The following is a 14,743-nucleotide window of genomic DNA, read 5'->3' on the forward strand; positions in this document are numbered from 1 at the left end:
TGTCTAGCAGTCCCATCATGAGAATTATCAAATAATGCTAGTATGCAAACACGTTGTTTGCTTAGAGTATGTTGCTTAGTCTGTTTTAATGCGAGACATTTCCACAAAATATGTAAGGTCTTTTGGTAACTTAAATTAATACCCTTTCGGGTGGGGGGGGACAGACCACCAAACCAAACACCACCACAAAAAGAGGGTCTCAAGACTCCTCTCCCATCCTGCATGAAAATTTCTACAGTTCTTCATACCTAATAAGCCATGGAAAGGGATGAGATATCAAGCCACTATAGAAAAAAAACCACGTGACGGACTGTCATGAACAGGTAGGCTGGTAAGGGAAAACAGTTTACCCTCGTAAGACAATAAGCAACAGCTTTCCTGGTTTGTGTTATTAAAGTTACTGATAAAGCAAACTGAGGTTGAGCAATAGGAAAAATACAACAAACTAAAGTTAAAACAACTGGAGAGTTTCACTTTTTATTGACTTTTTAAAGGAGCTGAGTTTTAATACAGTGACCAGTTAATACAGTGAACAGAGCAATATTTCTAGCAATAAACCAGACTAGATGGAAGTGTAAGACATGCTAAATTTAGATGCAACCAATTCTGAGACACTCAGCAACATGAGAAAGATGGGATCAAACATACCACCCTTTAATCATAGATGGAGATAATACAAGACTTTTCAACAAAATCTTAGATGCTGTGAAAACCCCACTGGTCCCATGAGCAAACAAGCAAGCTTAAATCCTGGGAGTGAAGCAAGTCTGGCATGGGCACAGATATTCAAAGAGGAGAAAGTTCTAGACAGCACACAGATACCATGACAGGGCTGTTAGTGACCTACCGTTCAGGTATTTAGGTTGCACTTTCCCAACCGCAACAATAAGGATGTACTTCTATAGGAAGCACACCCATCATTTCACCCACAGCGAGCCAGCTTCCTGCACGCTGCAGGACTCTCACCTTGTTGTAGAACTCCTGCTCCCTGGGACCGCGAGGTGGTGGCTGCAACTGCTTCAGGACAGTCCCATCTGGATGCTGCAGTATACCTAGAAAAGAAGCATTTCCTTCAGCCTTAGTTTTAAGAGATACAGCTTTTATTTTTTTCTCATAAATAGCAAATACACCATCAGGGACAGCCTATTTGCAAAGCTGTACTGCTTTCAGTACGTGCACAGTAGAGTCAAAATTGGCAGCTCCTACACAAAACCCTTAGCAGAGGTTTGCTCGCATTCCTCTTCTAGCCATCATCTGATTTCCTAACTCTGCTCAAGGCCAACACAGTACTGGGATTTGACATTAAAAGTTCCACCCAAAAAACCCATTCAGCTACGGAAGATTACATAGACACTCCCTTTTCAAACAACTGATAAGTTGCCTTTCCAACAGTGCCAAGAAGCTAAAGGAGTTAGTACCAAGTTTAATGCATTTCTCACTAGCTAAAATAGAAATATGTCCTGTGAATGTATTTCTATACTAGTAGCATAGAAAGAGCACTTCTATATTACTAGAAGTAGCTACAGGACTCCATGCTAATCAGATGCTACTATTTGTATCACCCATAATTACAATACAGAATTTCACCTCAGTCAGGCAACCACCTTCACCATGCCTGCACCAAAAAACCCAAAGTATCCTCCTGAAACAGCCTTAATGACTCACCAGTCAGCAATATCGCTGAGTAGCTGCATAAGAAATACAACTGAATATCTGAGGGTATTCAAGAGATGGATATGGGCAAGAATGGAGAAAAGTAACTGCATCCCTGTGAAATGCACTCTAAATTTCAAGATCATCAGTTGCAAGGGAAAAAGAAAAACCTAGTTCTGAAAAGAAATTTTCTCCTAGGATTTATTCATAGCTTTTCAGATAGTAATTTATTTTGCTTAGAAGAGAAGCAAAAACGTCAACTGTATCCAAAATAGGTTCCATCTTCAGCTTACCACTTGAGGAAACATGGTGGAATGAGCCAGGAGCTTTGTGTCCCAAAAAGAGTTTGCAGTTGTAACAGCAATTGTGGTTTCACCTTCTAGAAAGCATTCTCTCTGAATGGGCTCTGTTGTGCAGTCTTGGAAATTAAACAGAATCTTTAGAGACCAAGATATTTACTTTAAAAGAACCACCAGACTTAGAAAAGTTGCTTCATTAGTTGGCTGTGCCAATGAACAAAGACTGGCTTTAAAAATTTGCGTAAAACAGCTCTCAAGTCATGTTGCTTGCTGAAAGTTGGATTTTGTATACTTTCCAGAAGTAGAAAAATACTGCCACGCAACAATGCGCAGACTACCACAACATCTTCAAGACTCAATAGCTTCTTCCCTCCACCACCTCCCCGAAACCTTTTACACGTGCTAAAAACCACTTAGCAAAGTGCACAAAGTATTTGAATGGCACATGTTCTGAATGTGAATTGCTAACAATCACAACATTAAAAAAGGTTTTATAACACATAGTCCTCAAAACCTGTATGTTGGCTTTGATGAGAAGACAAGTAGACAATCTACAAGGTAGAAAGACCAGGCAAATATTCCTGGAAGTAGAACCCATACACTACTGGATTGATACATGCTATTTGAAGAGTTTAATATAACCTGACGTTGTCTAAAGTTCCCTCATCCTCTGGATTTCTTGACAGACTAGAGCACCTACTCTGTAACTGTGACTGAGGCAGGCCTGGAAACCAAAGACTCGTGTTTCAACATTCACCACAAAGATGAAAACTCCATAACTGCCCCTCTGATCTAAAACAACCACCAGAGATACCATCACCTGCAGATCATACTAACATATGGACATCGGTCATGGTTTTGTTCTAGGGTTCCTGGGGTTTTTCAGTACAAACAGGGAGTAGTATTGTTTTAACATATGAATAAGCAATTTAACATTTCTGAAGAAGCAGCAGAACTGTTTCCAAAATTAAAATTTTACCGAAATTAAAATTCTGAAATATCTCACAAACATTTCTCTATGGCTCTACATGCAAAGCTTGCTAGCATTCTGAAACTCAAATCTACTGCAAATATAACCAATACAGATGTATACACTCTTCTAAACAAACAAACAAAAAAATCACATCCAATCCATATGCTTCACTGAACTATAGACAAAACCTGTTCTGCACAAACATGCTGAACATTTACTTCAGAAAAGATCCTCTGAGGGTATCTAATAAGGACTGACCAGTACGTATGTGCCACCTTAACCTTTGCATTGGGAAAACAACAGCCAGAGTTAGAAGTTTTCTGATTTGCATGACTGAGCAAGTCACACCGAAAGAGAATGGCTCCTTTAGCTACAGAATCCCACTAATGGCTTGGGGACCTCCAGCACTCCGAGGGTACAGGCACCAAGCCACAGCCACAGCAGGAGGCTCTATAAGGTGGCGTATCCCATCAGCTCCCATCTCTCTCCACCTGCCTATGGAATTAAGCCACAACCCAAAGTGGTTACCTTACTTACTACACGATTTACTCTGTGCCAGGGGAAGCACTACTGAACACAGCATTCAACCAAAGGTCAACTGTAATGCCCAGAAGCCGAAGGTCTATGCGTGCATGCAGGAAGACTACTAAAGCCCTTTCTTTGCAAAGCGGTAACAGTCACAGGGAGCAAAGTGAAAATGTAAAGGTTATTCAGGAGGGAGGGAACCCTATAGCAAAGAAATTTTAAGGCGTACTTTAACCCAAAAAATTAAATAGTTAAAAAATAGTTTGGATACCTTTGAGTCCTCTGCGTGTTTGTACATGGGGACAGAAGGGAAGTCGAACGCAGAGGACAGCAGTGACATGCAGGAGGAAGCTGAGCCAAACAAGGAAGGTCCTGAGCTTGAATCAGTGAACAGCTCAGATACTAACACCAGCCAGGTACAACCTTCAAGGTACGTTTGCCATATGTTGTATGCATAGCAATAGACGTATCCCAACAAAAAGGCATACTGGTTTTATAGCTTTAGGTTTTTAAAATCCTAAAGACTCAAGGGGGTAGAAAAGGGAAGAACGAAAAATAGCAGGAAGGGTGACTACTGTAAGAAAAGGCAGAAAAGGCAACAGAGAAGGTAGAAGAGACACTGGTCTCCTCACACATGCTTAAAGTTCTCACAGATTCTGGCATACAGATTGTCTGTGATATTCCTTACCAGTGCTATTAGCAACTACATATATCCAAACATCTGGCCACTAGCTTCACAACAAAGACACCACAGGGAGCAGCACTGCAGAATTATACATGACCCTGTATCTTTAGCATCTCGACTGCCTGCACTCCTACATACAACATCTGTAAAGAAATAAAACGAGAAGATTCAGTTACAACAATGAGAGAGCTGTAAGCGCCAGAGCAGCTTTGGTCTTTGCTTAAATGTAAAACTCAGTTTCTAAGATGAGATCATCAACCATGGTGATCAACCTCTGCAGCAAAATTTTGGTCTTGCTCATTAGATGTAGTGGAGCTAGCTTTACCTAATCCATTTGAGCTGCACCCACAATATAGATGGTGTGTCACCTGTGTTGTCTTGATCCAGCTGCGATAAAATTGACATGCCAGAGGTGAGGCTCTCCCTGAAGCGAGCCTTTTTTGCCTGATCCCCCCCCATGTTATGACCTATGAACAACGAGGAAGATGTACAACTCCAAGGATCCAATGCACCTCCCTCGACATGTTATTGCACTGGTTGCAGCAGGGCAAGGGACAAGAATTACTTTGCTGTGGAGATTACCAGCAGCAAGACATGCCACGGACACTGGCTGTAGATAAGACAAACGCACAGTGCCATTAGTGCTGTAATTCCACTCACTGACAGTTGAAGGGGTTCTGAAGTTCAGCTGTTGGCCTACTCGGCAGCGGCAGTTCCTACCAATAGGGTTCAAAGGCAATATGACAGCAGGTACTCATTATAGGTACTCTCAAAGGGCACACTGAGAATTGAATGGATGTATACCTTACATTTGGCTCAGAGGCAGGAGTTATACCAAATGTGATGTCCTGGAAGGGCGAGAAATACCATCTGGCAACGTTAACTTGGCCACTTGCTCTGGCAGTGACCACTGCCTATGTTAAAAGGCACCTTCATCAGAAGGGCCAACACCTCACTCCTCAACCTGGAATTAAAATAGAAATTTAAGGCTAGCAGAGGCACACTTCAAAAATGCTGTATCCTCATATTTGTATTATTAGACTGCTTACTAGCCATTGGTTTGGACTTAGTCTTACTATCAAATAAACAAGCAACTAAGAAGTTACCCCAGGTTGGCAAATCACTTACTAATATTTTGCTGAAGTTTCTGGTGGCCACAGGTTTGGGGGTTCCCTTTAGATAGAGCATAGTTTCAACATACATTCCAAGGGTACCAGCATGCCATTACCTAAATTCCCACTTTTTTAAAAGGTACCTGTTAAAATGAAGCTGAACTGCAGAGGCCTTTGGCTTAAAGGTGCCTGTTAACTATCCCGTCCTGACGGGCCATTACCATTTATGCAAACCACCAGAAGAAAGATACTCAACAGCAGTGATACTGCTCCGTCCACAACCTGCGCACGCCGACTGAGCTCTGCCAGCCCCTCCAGCCCTCGAAGGGAGGTACAGACCCTGGCCAGGGAGACTGACCCATCAGCACTGAGGTGACCGCCAGACCCTAGCACTGACACCCCCCGTTGAGGCCGGCATCCGGGGTCGAACAGGTGCTCGCAGCTCAGCCCGGGAGGCGGGCTGAGCCCGGCGGCGGCGGGAGCTCAGCCACCAAGGCGGCAAGCCCTGCCCGCCGCTCCTGAGGTGCCGTGTCTGTCCCCCTCCCGCCGCCGGTGAACGGCTCACGCCTGTCACCGACACCGACCCCAACCCCCCCCGCCCCGCCAACAGCAGAGCTGCCGGCCGCCGCTAGCGGGACGTGAGGAGAATTGAAGCGAGACCCGCCCCGCCACAACCAGGTTTGGAAGAATTAAGATAAACGGGAAGGCGGGGAACCCCCTCACGGGCGGCCCGGCCCGCTGCTCCCACCACCGCCCCCCTCCCCGCGCCCCGCCGCCGCTCACCGCCTTTATCCTTGCCGTACATGTGCCCGGCCACCTGGTGCGACAGCGGCACGCAGCCGTTCAGCCCCCGCCGCCGGCCCCCCGCCGCCGCCGCAGGGCCCGGGGAGGCGCCGAGCGCCGGCTGGGCCGCGGCCTCTTCTGCTTCGCCGTGCCCGCCGCCCGCACAGCGCCCGCGCCCGCCCTCGGGGCGCCCCGCTGCGGGCGGCGCCAGCCGCGGGGGCTCCCTGGCCATTTCCCGGGGGTGGGGGGGTGGCGGCGGGAGGCGAGGGGCGGCCGCGCTGCGGCGGCGGCCAGGCCTCAGCGGGCGCTGCGTGCCGGGGCGCAGGCGGCGAGGGCCCGCGGCTCCATCACCCCGCGCCGCGACGCTCCGCACCGCGCCGCGCCGCCTACCCCGCCGCTGAGGCAGCAACTGGCCGCGGCGCCGCCCCGCCCCGGACGCGGCTCCGCCTCCGTCGCCCGACCCGGCCCGGCCCGGCCCGCGGCGCGGCGGGGGTCGCCGCCGCCGCTGTGGTGGTGGCGGCGCCGCCGAGCGACGGGCGGCCCTCGGGTTAGGCCGCGCCCGGGCCCTGGCGCCTCGGTGAGGCCGGGGCGGGCAGCGCCTGTGTTCAGCGGCCGCCTGCGGAGGCAGCAGGGCCTCGCGCACCCGCCGAGTGCACGCGAAACCGGAGGGTCCGGTAACACCCAGCCCCGTGGGCATCCCCACGCCGCCCCGACCCGCCGCCTGCCCCCGGGCCAGCGGTCGCTCCCTCGCCTCTCCCGGGAGAGCGTGCCGCCGAGTGCGGCGAGAGCCTTGTGTTGGCGGGCAGAGGCCGTTCCCCCTCAGCTGGTTCTCGATAACCAGAAATACGCCCCAAATCCTCTTCAGTTTTATGTCAATTCACCGTCATTCCGAGGTCTGTTTATTTTCTCTCCAGTAGATCAGAGGGACTACAAGTGAGAGCACACTGGAGCATGTCAATAGTATCAGACCTTTAAAGTGGGTAAGGACCTTTAAAGCAGTCTAAAACAGAGCCTCATCAAGCTCTTGTAGGTGCTGGTCTTGCAGTTGAGGTGGGCGCACCAGGCCTGACTCCAGATCAAAATCGGATAAGGAATTAATCTCTAATCTGAATTTTAACTCCCCACGGGAAGAGGAAGGTATGCACAAGCCGTGCGTTCACTCACAGGACCCCAAAGCCCGCTGCCAGGCTAGGGGACTTTATTAACATTTATTTTCACTAGGGCATATATCAGCTCTGTTTGTCAGCCTGTAATTACTGCCTTTTCTTTCCACTGTTTCTTTCCGTTATAAAATTAGCTAAACTCTGTGAATATTAGATCTGCACTTTTGCCACAGTATCTGCCAGTATCAAGTCATGTTTAGCATCAGTGGGACGCAGGAATGGGAAAACAAGGCCGGAGATAGATAGGAAAATGAATTTTAGCAGATACATGACATTCCCCCAGGTTTTATAAAAATGGGCTGGTGTATATCAGGAATCAGCATTGACATTAGAGGAACGACGATGCAGTGAGCTCAGCTGTTACTGGCCACCCCTTCCCCATCCCATAGTTGGGATACATGGCAGGTGGTTGGGAGAACTGGATGGCAATTTGGGGGATTTACTGAGGAAATTAAAGTATCAAAGGAACAGGAAGGTCACAGGGAAAATGAGGGTATTGGAGAGTGAGAGGAAGGAGCGTAGCATATAAATCTAGCAAAACAGAGTTTCATTAGTTCATGGAACAATTTGTTTCACTCTCTTAATTGGGTAATATGGGGAAGACAGTGGTAACAACTCAGCAAGATCCTTTCTGAAGTAACAAGGCTAGTCAGAAAAGTTATGTTTCTCCCTCCCGAATATGCCCTTCTCATCAGTCATTACTGTCCAGCCCTGAAGATTAGGAGTCAGATGGTTGCAAGCATGAGCTCCTATCTTTGGTTCCCTGATGCTGAATTTTCCCTGGGGGGTGCTGACGCAGGAGAGAAATACCCCAGATTGGTCAACCCTTGCACAAAAAAAATTACTGAGGAGTACAGTGAAAAAAAAGCACAAGTGGTATATGTCTGGCAGGGAGAAAGCTCCTAGTCTCAGCAGCAGCAGCTGCTGCAAGGTTCGGATGCCAACCTGAGCCTTGCGGAAAGATATCTCCCCCTGCGGAGATGCAAGACACTTCGCCTGATCTGGGTCTAAATGCAGAGAGAAAAACATAGATGGCATTTCAGACTTGCATGAGTGCCCATTTAACATTGCGATCCACCTGAGCTCGAAATCTTAATGGAAAAAAAATTAATTAAAAGGCACAAAAATGGAATTTAAAGGCTATTCAAGTGCCTACTCCTGAACAAAGAGCTTCTAGATATCCTTACAGCTAACAGAAGTGGGCCTGGATGGGATTAAAAGAAATACAAAAGCATGAGTAATGAATAAGTAAACACTGACTATTTCCTTTTCCCTGATACTTGCTTTAGTCAGATTTATGCATATAGAAATCAAGTGACGCAAGACTCTTCCACTCACTCATTCCACCCTTACACTTTAGCACACAGAGTTCACTGATCTTATCTGGGAACTTCTCCTAAAATAAGACAAGCGAAACCAACAGAGTACCAGAAATGACAAATAATTAATTTCTCCACAGAGTGTGATACTGTAAGAGTTTGCACTGAAAGCTGAACCTACCAGCAAGATTCCCAAGGAAAATTCTTGTCTCCGGGCTGTGCAATTGCACTCGAAGAGAAAGCAAAAGAGGCTGCAAACAGCTCCTAAAGAAGGAGCAGGTTGTTGGGAATCCACCCCCACCCCCCAACAAAATGCATTTGGCAAAATTATGCTTAATCCTGGATTACTCTTTTTACTGGAAAACAATCTTACCTCACTCAGTCTGATGAAAATGTGAACGCTAACAATACAATAATAATAATAAATATTACGCACTCATTTATTTCGCACAAACTGCTTTGCACTGCAAGAGGATGTCTCACCGTCAGATTGCAAAGCTCACCCGAACTGAGCGAGGATTACAAAAGAATCTCTTTCTGCTGAAATAAAGCCCTTTTTCAAACACAACAGCTAGTTAATAACTAACCGCAAGACGCATGGTAGTTTAGTACAGGAAATAAGCTCATACTTCAGTGGAAGTGCAGGGGGACATTAGGTAAACAGATTAGTGGGGCTGGGACTTGGCCAAAACATTGGTACTCTAGAGGAATGCTGACAACAAGCAGTGCTGGATTTTTGACTGTCCCTTTGGATGGTTCACAGCCACTTCTTCCCCATCTCGCCAAAAATACTGCTCCTCTGCTGGAGCCGTGTCTTCTGCGCAAGGTCTGTGCGAGAGATGTGGATCCTGCTGCCCACAGAGCCACTTCCTGCAGCAGGCGGCCGCGCTTGCGTAGCTTCTGCCGGACGAACAGATTGCAACAGAGCCGACCTGGACCATATGTGTGGTCCTGATAAGAAACATCGAGCAGTGAAACCAATAATTTGCTGGACGGGTGAGACCATCTGCAGCGGTGCTTCTGTGGGCAGGAGGGCCTGTCCTGCTCATTCGGCGTACGGCAGACGTTGTCACAGCAGCGTGGAAGTTGTAGTCGTGTTACAGTTCTTTTTTTCTTGCCGTTTCACAACAGAAGGGTAGCTGTATCACGCCCTCTTAAAATAGCTCAGGGCTTTTAATCCTTTGATAAATTCACAGTTGTTCTGTGCTGTCTTTTTTGTTCTTGTTAAGTAAAGGAAAATCTAAACTACCCTTGTCTGTTGTAGCTATAAAACTCAGCGGTGCTGCTATCCTACTTTCTTTCCTAGCTACTGCCTTGTCACTTAGGCGTCAGGTCCCACAATGATTAATATTTTACTTGGCTCTTACTGATGCAAACTCTTTGACACTACTCTCCTCCCTGGCAACCAGGTACATCTGGGGTTTTCCAGAATGAAAACAAAGGGATGGTGTCAAAAGCCAACCTACACTCTCCAGAGATAATCCAGTACGTTCTGAAAATGACTGTGAGGTTAATTCATGGCAATTGTGTATTTTCTGGATCACCTCTTCTACAAACAGAACCACAGCTGTAAATTTTGGGAAGTCTTTTGTATTAGAAAGCTACGAGGACTATAAAGGTGAGAAGCGCATTTCAATAGTTTGTTCCTCACAGTCATTGGATTTTTTTGTATCATTAAAGAAACTAAGCATAGAATTTGGGGGAAAGGTTCATTTTTGGACTGAGAGGAGGTTAAGGGGTGGGAAGCAAATGGAAGGGCTTTCAGGGTGGAGAGGAGGCAGCAGTGGGTGGGTGCTGAGACTGGTTTTATTCAACGTTTTAATTCATGACCTGCAGAAGGGAGTGTGCAGGAAGTCTCCAGGTCTGTGAATGCTCATGACCTCCTTAGGGCAGTAAAATGCCACACCAATGGCAAAGAAGTCCCGCAGAATCTCACAAAACTGAATGAAAGGCACAGTGTTGGCATAGGAGCTTCAGTGTGGATAAGCGCAAGGTAATGTACGTAGAGGAAAAGTAATCCAAACCAAAGCTCCTCAATGCTGATCCTGGAACCGGCTGTCACAGCCCAGGAAAGAGATCCTGAAGTCACTGTTGACAGTTGTCTGAGATCATCAGCCCAGTAGCGCGTCTGCAGCCAAAAAGAGCCAACAAAATGTTGGGCAACATCAAGAACAGCATTGAGAAGAAGACAAAAGGCATCGTTTTGCTGCTACGTGTAGCCTCAGCGTGCCACGTATTTAGTCCAGCTTCCCCACCTGGTGTCTCACGGAGACTAGGAACATACCATTAATTAATTGGTGCAGAAGATGGAATTAAACCATGATTTGTGGAGAGTCTGAATAGATGAAACATATTTTAGCTGCCTCCAGCCGTACAGAACGGCAATGAGAGATGTGTGTGCTTTCACATCCTTGGGCAAGAAGTTGTGCTTCTTCCTGAAACAGAGGCATTAGAGCAAAGTCTTTAGTACCATCTCCTGATCTCATGGCTTACAGGTAGATAAAGATTACCCCCTTTGTCCTTCTAAACAAAGATTTTTCCAATTATGGTCCTGTATCTCTATCAGGGGGTTGCTCAGAGTTTACAAATGCATGATGGCATTTTACCAGTCACATCCTAATGCTTTAGGATAACCCTGGTACTTGATTTAAGATGATTAACATGCCAAGAGGTTTATTTAAAATGCCTCTTTGTCTTTCCCTAGAGGCTACTTATATTGCTTCCACCTGCAGTAGAATCAAAAACCTATTTATTGACTAAACCCACTGCCAACTGGCATTAAGAAAAGTCTCTTCTATTAAATAGTATTCTACTCCCGGACTTTGCCTGCAAAGCAACAGAATTTCAACCCTTAAAAAGTAATTTAACCCATGCAGATGTTGGAGCCAAGAATGAGATTGAAAGAGCAAGATCACACTGAAAAGAGCAACACATTTAATAATTACTGAAATGAAAGTCTGTTCTGGCCATTGTTTTGGTACCCGAGTGTCCAGCAAGAGTCCCGGCAGTGAACAGACAGTGTGCCTTGACCACATCTTATCCATGTATGGTTATATTTGCCAGCTGCAGAAAAGTATTTGAGAAAAGTTACGCAGTCAGTGACCTTATCATTCATTTTGCTCTGTTTCTGTTGCCAGCTGACTTGACTGAACAGCACAAACATTCCAGCTACTGAGCAGATCCTTGCAGTGTGCTGAATTTTGAATGCTTCACACATTAAAGCTATAATTTCTGGCACGCTCAGGAAGCTCCTCTTTTCTGCACAGGCTTCTCTCGGGGAGCAGAAGGCACTTTTTTTGTATAAATGTACCATGCATTCAAAAACACCAGAAGAAAACTGCAGTCTGCATGACAAAAAGGATGCAGAGCAGAGTGGATTAAGGGCAGTGCAATGTCAAATGGGCGAGGAGGGATGGTTCAGTCTTCAGCTAGAAAAAAAATAACAAGAGGAACTATGTCTCTGTGCTTACGTGGGATGTATGCAACTTCTATGTATCGAAGAAAGCAGAAGTTGCTTGAGAATCCCGATAAATCCTTTCTTACCAGTCCAAACTGCACATGAGAAAGGTAGACTGAATTCTGCTTTTCTACAATCACGTAAACCTACTGTGATTTTACTGACTTCAGGGACCATACCAGTAAATACTGCTTCTATTTATTATAATTGCACATCTAATTAAACAGTTTACAAAGGTGGGTGTGGAGGAAGATTAGACTGCTAACAGGGGACCCACGGCATGAGTGTACGTTGCCTTCTGTCCAGTACTGCGGGATTTCACAAACAGTTCAGGAAGAAAAAACACAGTAACAGATATCTGCTTGAGGCACATAACCCCTTCGGCTCCAAGGGCTATGTTTTTGGCTAGTAGAAGCTTAGTCCCAGAAGCTAATGAAAAGCCCCTTTGTACATCTTATGCTTCGCTCTATTAAGAGGTATAATGAAACGCAACAGACCATTTTCTGTACTTTGATTTATCCCTTTTGCTACTACCTAGCAATGTTACACAGTGTTAAATCTTCTCTTCTAGCTTATGCTCTGCTCCCATCTGCCATTTTATTTCTTCCTTTTCCCCTTCTTTCTATCCACACATTTATTTATTTTTATGTTATTTATTTTTTATTCAGCTCCTCTCTGCATTAGCCTCAGCATTAGGCAGCCTGGAAATCATCCTGCCTGAGAAACACACGCACTATGCACCACAGCTACAACACTGAAGAAAGAAGAAAGAAAGAAGAAAACAAGAAAGAAAGAAAGAAAGAAGAAAACAAGCAGAAGAAAACAAGAAGAAAACAGAAGAAAACAAGCAGCAGAGAGCTTCAACCAGCAGTCCCTGGTACCCATCCTAAATTAATGATGGCTCTAGAGAAATTATCATTCTCCTGCCGCTGCAGAGAAGCCACTCATCAATGCAGGAAAACCAGGGCAGAACAAGCCTGGGTGCACAAAGCAACTGGGGAACGGGTATCCAACACTGCTGGGCTTAATGTGTACTAGTGGCAATGCAAAATGCACTTGGTCTTCTCAGCAGGTCCATGTGAAGTGTTCTGACCGGGCTGAAATAGAGATGCTGAGCACTGATAAACTCAGTCTGCTGGCAGCCATGGCACGGCATCCCCGCTCTGCCCACAAGCTATGGGAAAGTCGTGCTCTTCCACCTAATCCAGCCAGGGCTCAGGGTGGGTTTTGTCAGCCTTGAAGCTTCAGGAGTTGAAACAAAAGCCAAATTTAGTAAGAGGCTTCCATGCTCAGTATAGCTAAAGAGAAGCCAGCTGACAAAAAGCTTTGCAATACCAATGGCTTTGCAAAATGAATGTTTAGTTTCATGCCTACGTTCTTATCCTTCCTGCTATTATAAAATGTTCTTCCATTATTGGAGTGAGTGACTGTGATAACTCACATTTCCATGTCTTTATCTAGGTGTATGACACTTAAAGGAAAATCCCACTCCAACTGCTGTGCAACTGTGCAAAATAAATTTTACAGACCCCGACAGCGCCAGAACAAGGTCCAAACTGCAACAATATGGTGAAAATTTTAGTAGGGCCTGCGGTCAGCTCTGCAGCTGGCTGTCGGGGAACGGGCAATACAATTCCTAGATTCAAATATGTGCATGAAAAGCTGCTTAGTCTCAAACATGTTTATACAGCACTTCTAGATGCCTGGGCTCAGACAGACAGCAATGCTGCTGAAAAAAACCCCCACATAAATGCATGCATGCATAAAACCCCCACAAGAACAGCATTGCCTACATCAAGGAGTATCCATTGGACAGCGTTTGTTTCCTCCTAGTGGGCCAGCGTGTGATTGCAGTGCTGGCCTCCACCATTTGAAATTATCCATTAGATTAATAGTGCTTGAATTAAACATGCAGAAAACACCTGTGAACTTACAGATGTCTCCTCTTCAAGAATGCTGATTCTAGAAGCACTTGAATATTTGACATTCAGACTATTTTGATGAGTCACACTCAGTTACTGCAGAATCAGTACTCTAATTTGTTCACCTTCCTAATGAACACTTATATGTTGAAAAATAACAATATAGAACAGAAACACAATTTTACTCTGGGACAGGAATCCTTCACTGCTTTGATATGAAGGATTTGTACCACATTTTCACGTGAGAGTTTCAATGCGATGTGAAAATTGCACATTTGCAGAAGAATTTCTTTATGGTTAAAAACTTGGCAAAGATCTAACCACATTGCTTCATATTCTGGAGATTATTTGAGGAAAGCACTATAGAACAGAGATTTCAGAAAACATTGGAGCAGGCAAGCATTCAGACTATCAGAACGTGATAATCTATTATGGCACCAAGGAAAAAAAAAAATGAAGTGTTCTCTGTGATGCTCATCAAGACTGTTGGCAAGTTTGTTTACTCAAATTCAAGTACCTCTCTTCATTATCCCGTTCAAACAGCTCACATATCATGAGTAACAGGAACTTTTAGGTACAGTACAGAAAATTGTACGTGCATCAAAATAAAATGTAACCACTTTGTGTCAACATTTATAAGTGTGACACTTCTCCAAAACAAACTCACCAGGATGTAAATCAGCAAAAACTCAGCTCCTGCATCTTTGCTTCCCAGGAACAAAAACTTCTCATGGAGCCCACTTCCCTGATGCCCAAACTCCAGGAAATGTTTTATTGGCAAACTTCAGGAGATAGTTTTATGATTCAGGAGACTCATCTGAAACTTCAGGACTTCATCTCTCAGAACACCAA

General features: G+C 45.5%; 1 protein-coding gene and 1 long non-coding RNA gene across 2 annotated transcripts in view; one reads left to right on the forward strand and one right to left on the reverse strand.

Moving 5' to 3' along the window:
- IPMK (inositol polyphosphate multikinase) overlaps positions 1 to 6,414 on the reverse strand; it is a 44,906-nt gene extending 38,492 nt beyond the window's left edge. Inside the window, exons 1-2 of the mRNA XM_072869565.1 lie at positions 6,031 to 6,414; positions 967 to 1,052 (exon numbers count right to left, since the gene is read on the reverse strand). Coding sequence (XP_072725666.1) covers positions 967 to 1,052; positions 6,031 to 6,262 — 318 coding nt within the window. The 5' untranslated portion in view covers positions 6,263 to 6,414. The remainder of the gene's footprint in view (positions 1 to 966; positions 1,053 to 6,030) is intronic.
- Positions 5,610 to 10,133, forward strand: LOC140655284 (uncharacterized). Its single transcript, XR_012043747.1, has 3 exons — positions 5,610 to 5,925; positions 6,945 to 7,010; positions 8,653 to 10,133. It is a non-coding gene; the product is annotated as an uncharacterized lncRNA (long non-coding RNA).
- The last annotated feature ends 4,610 nt before the right edge of the window (positions 10,134 to 14,743 follow it).

This window comes from Ciconia boyciana, chromosome 8, assembly GCF_034638445.1.
Source record: "Ciconia boyciana chromosome 8, ASM3463844v1, whole genome shotgun sequence".
Taxonomy (NCBI): domain Eukaryota; kingdom Metazoa; phylum Chordata; class Aves; order Ciconiiformes; family Ciconiidae; genus Ciconia; species Ciconia boyciana.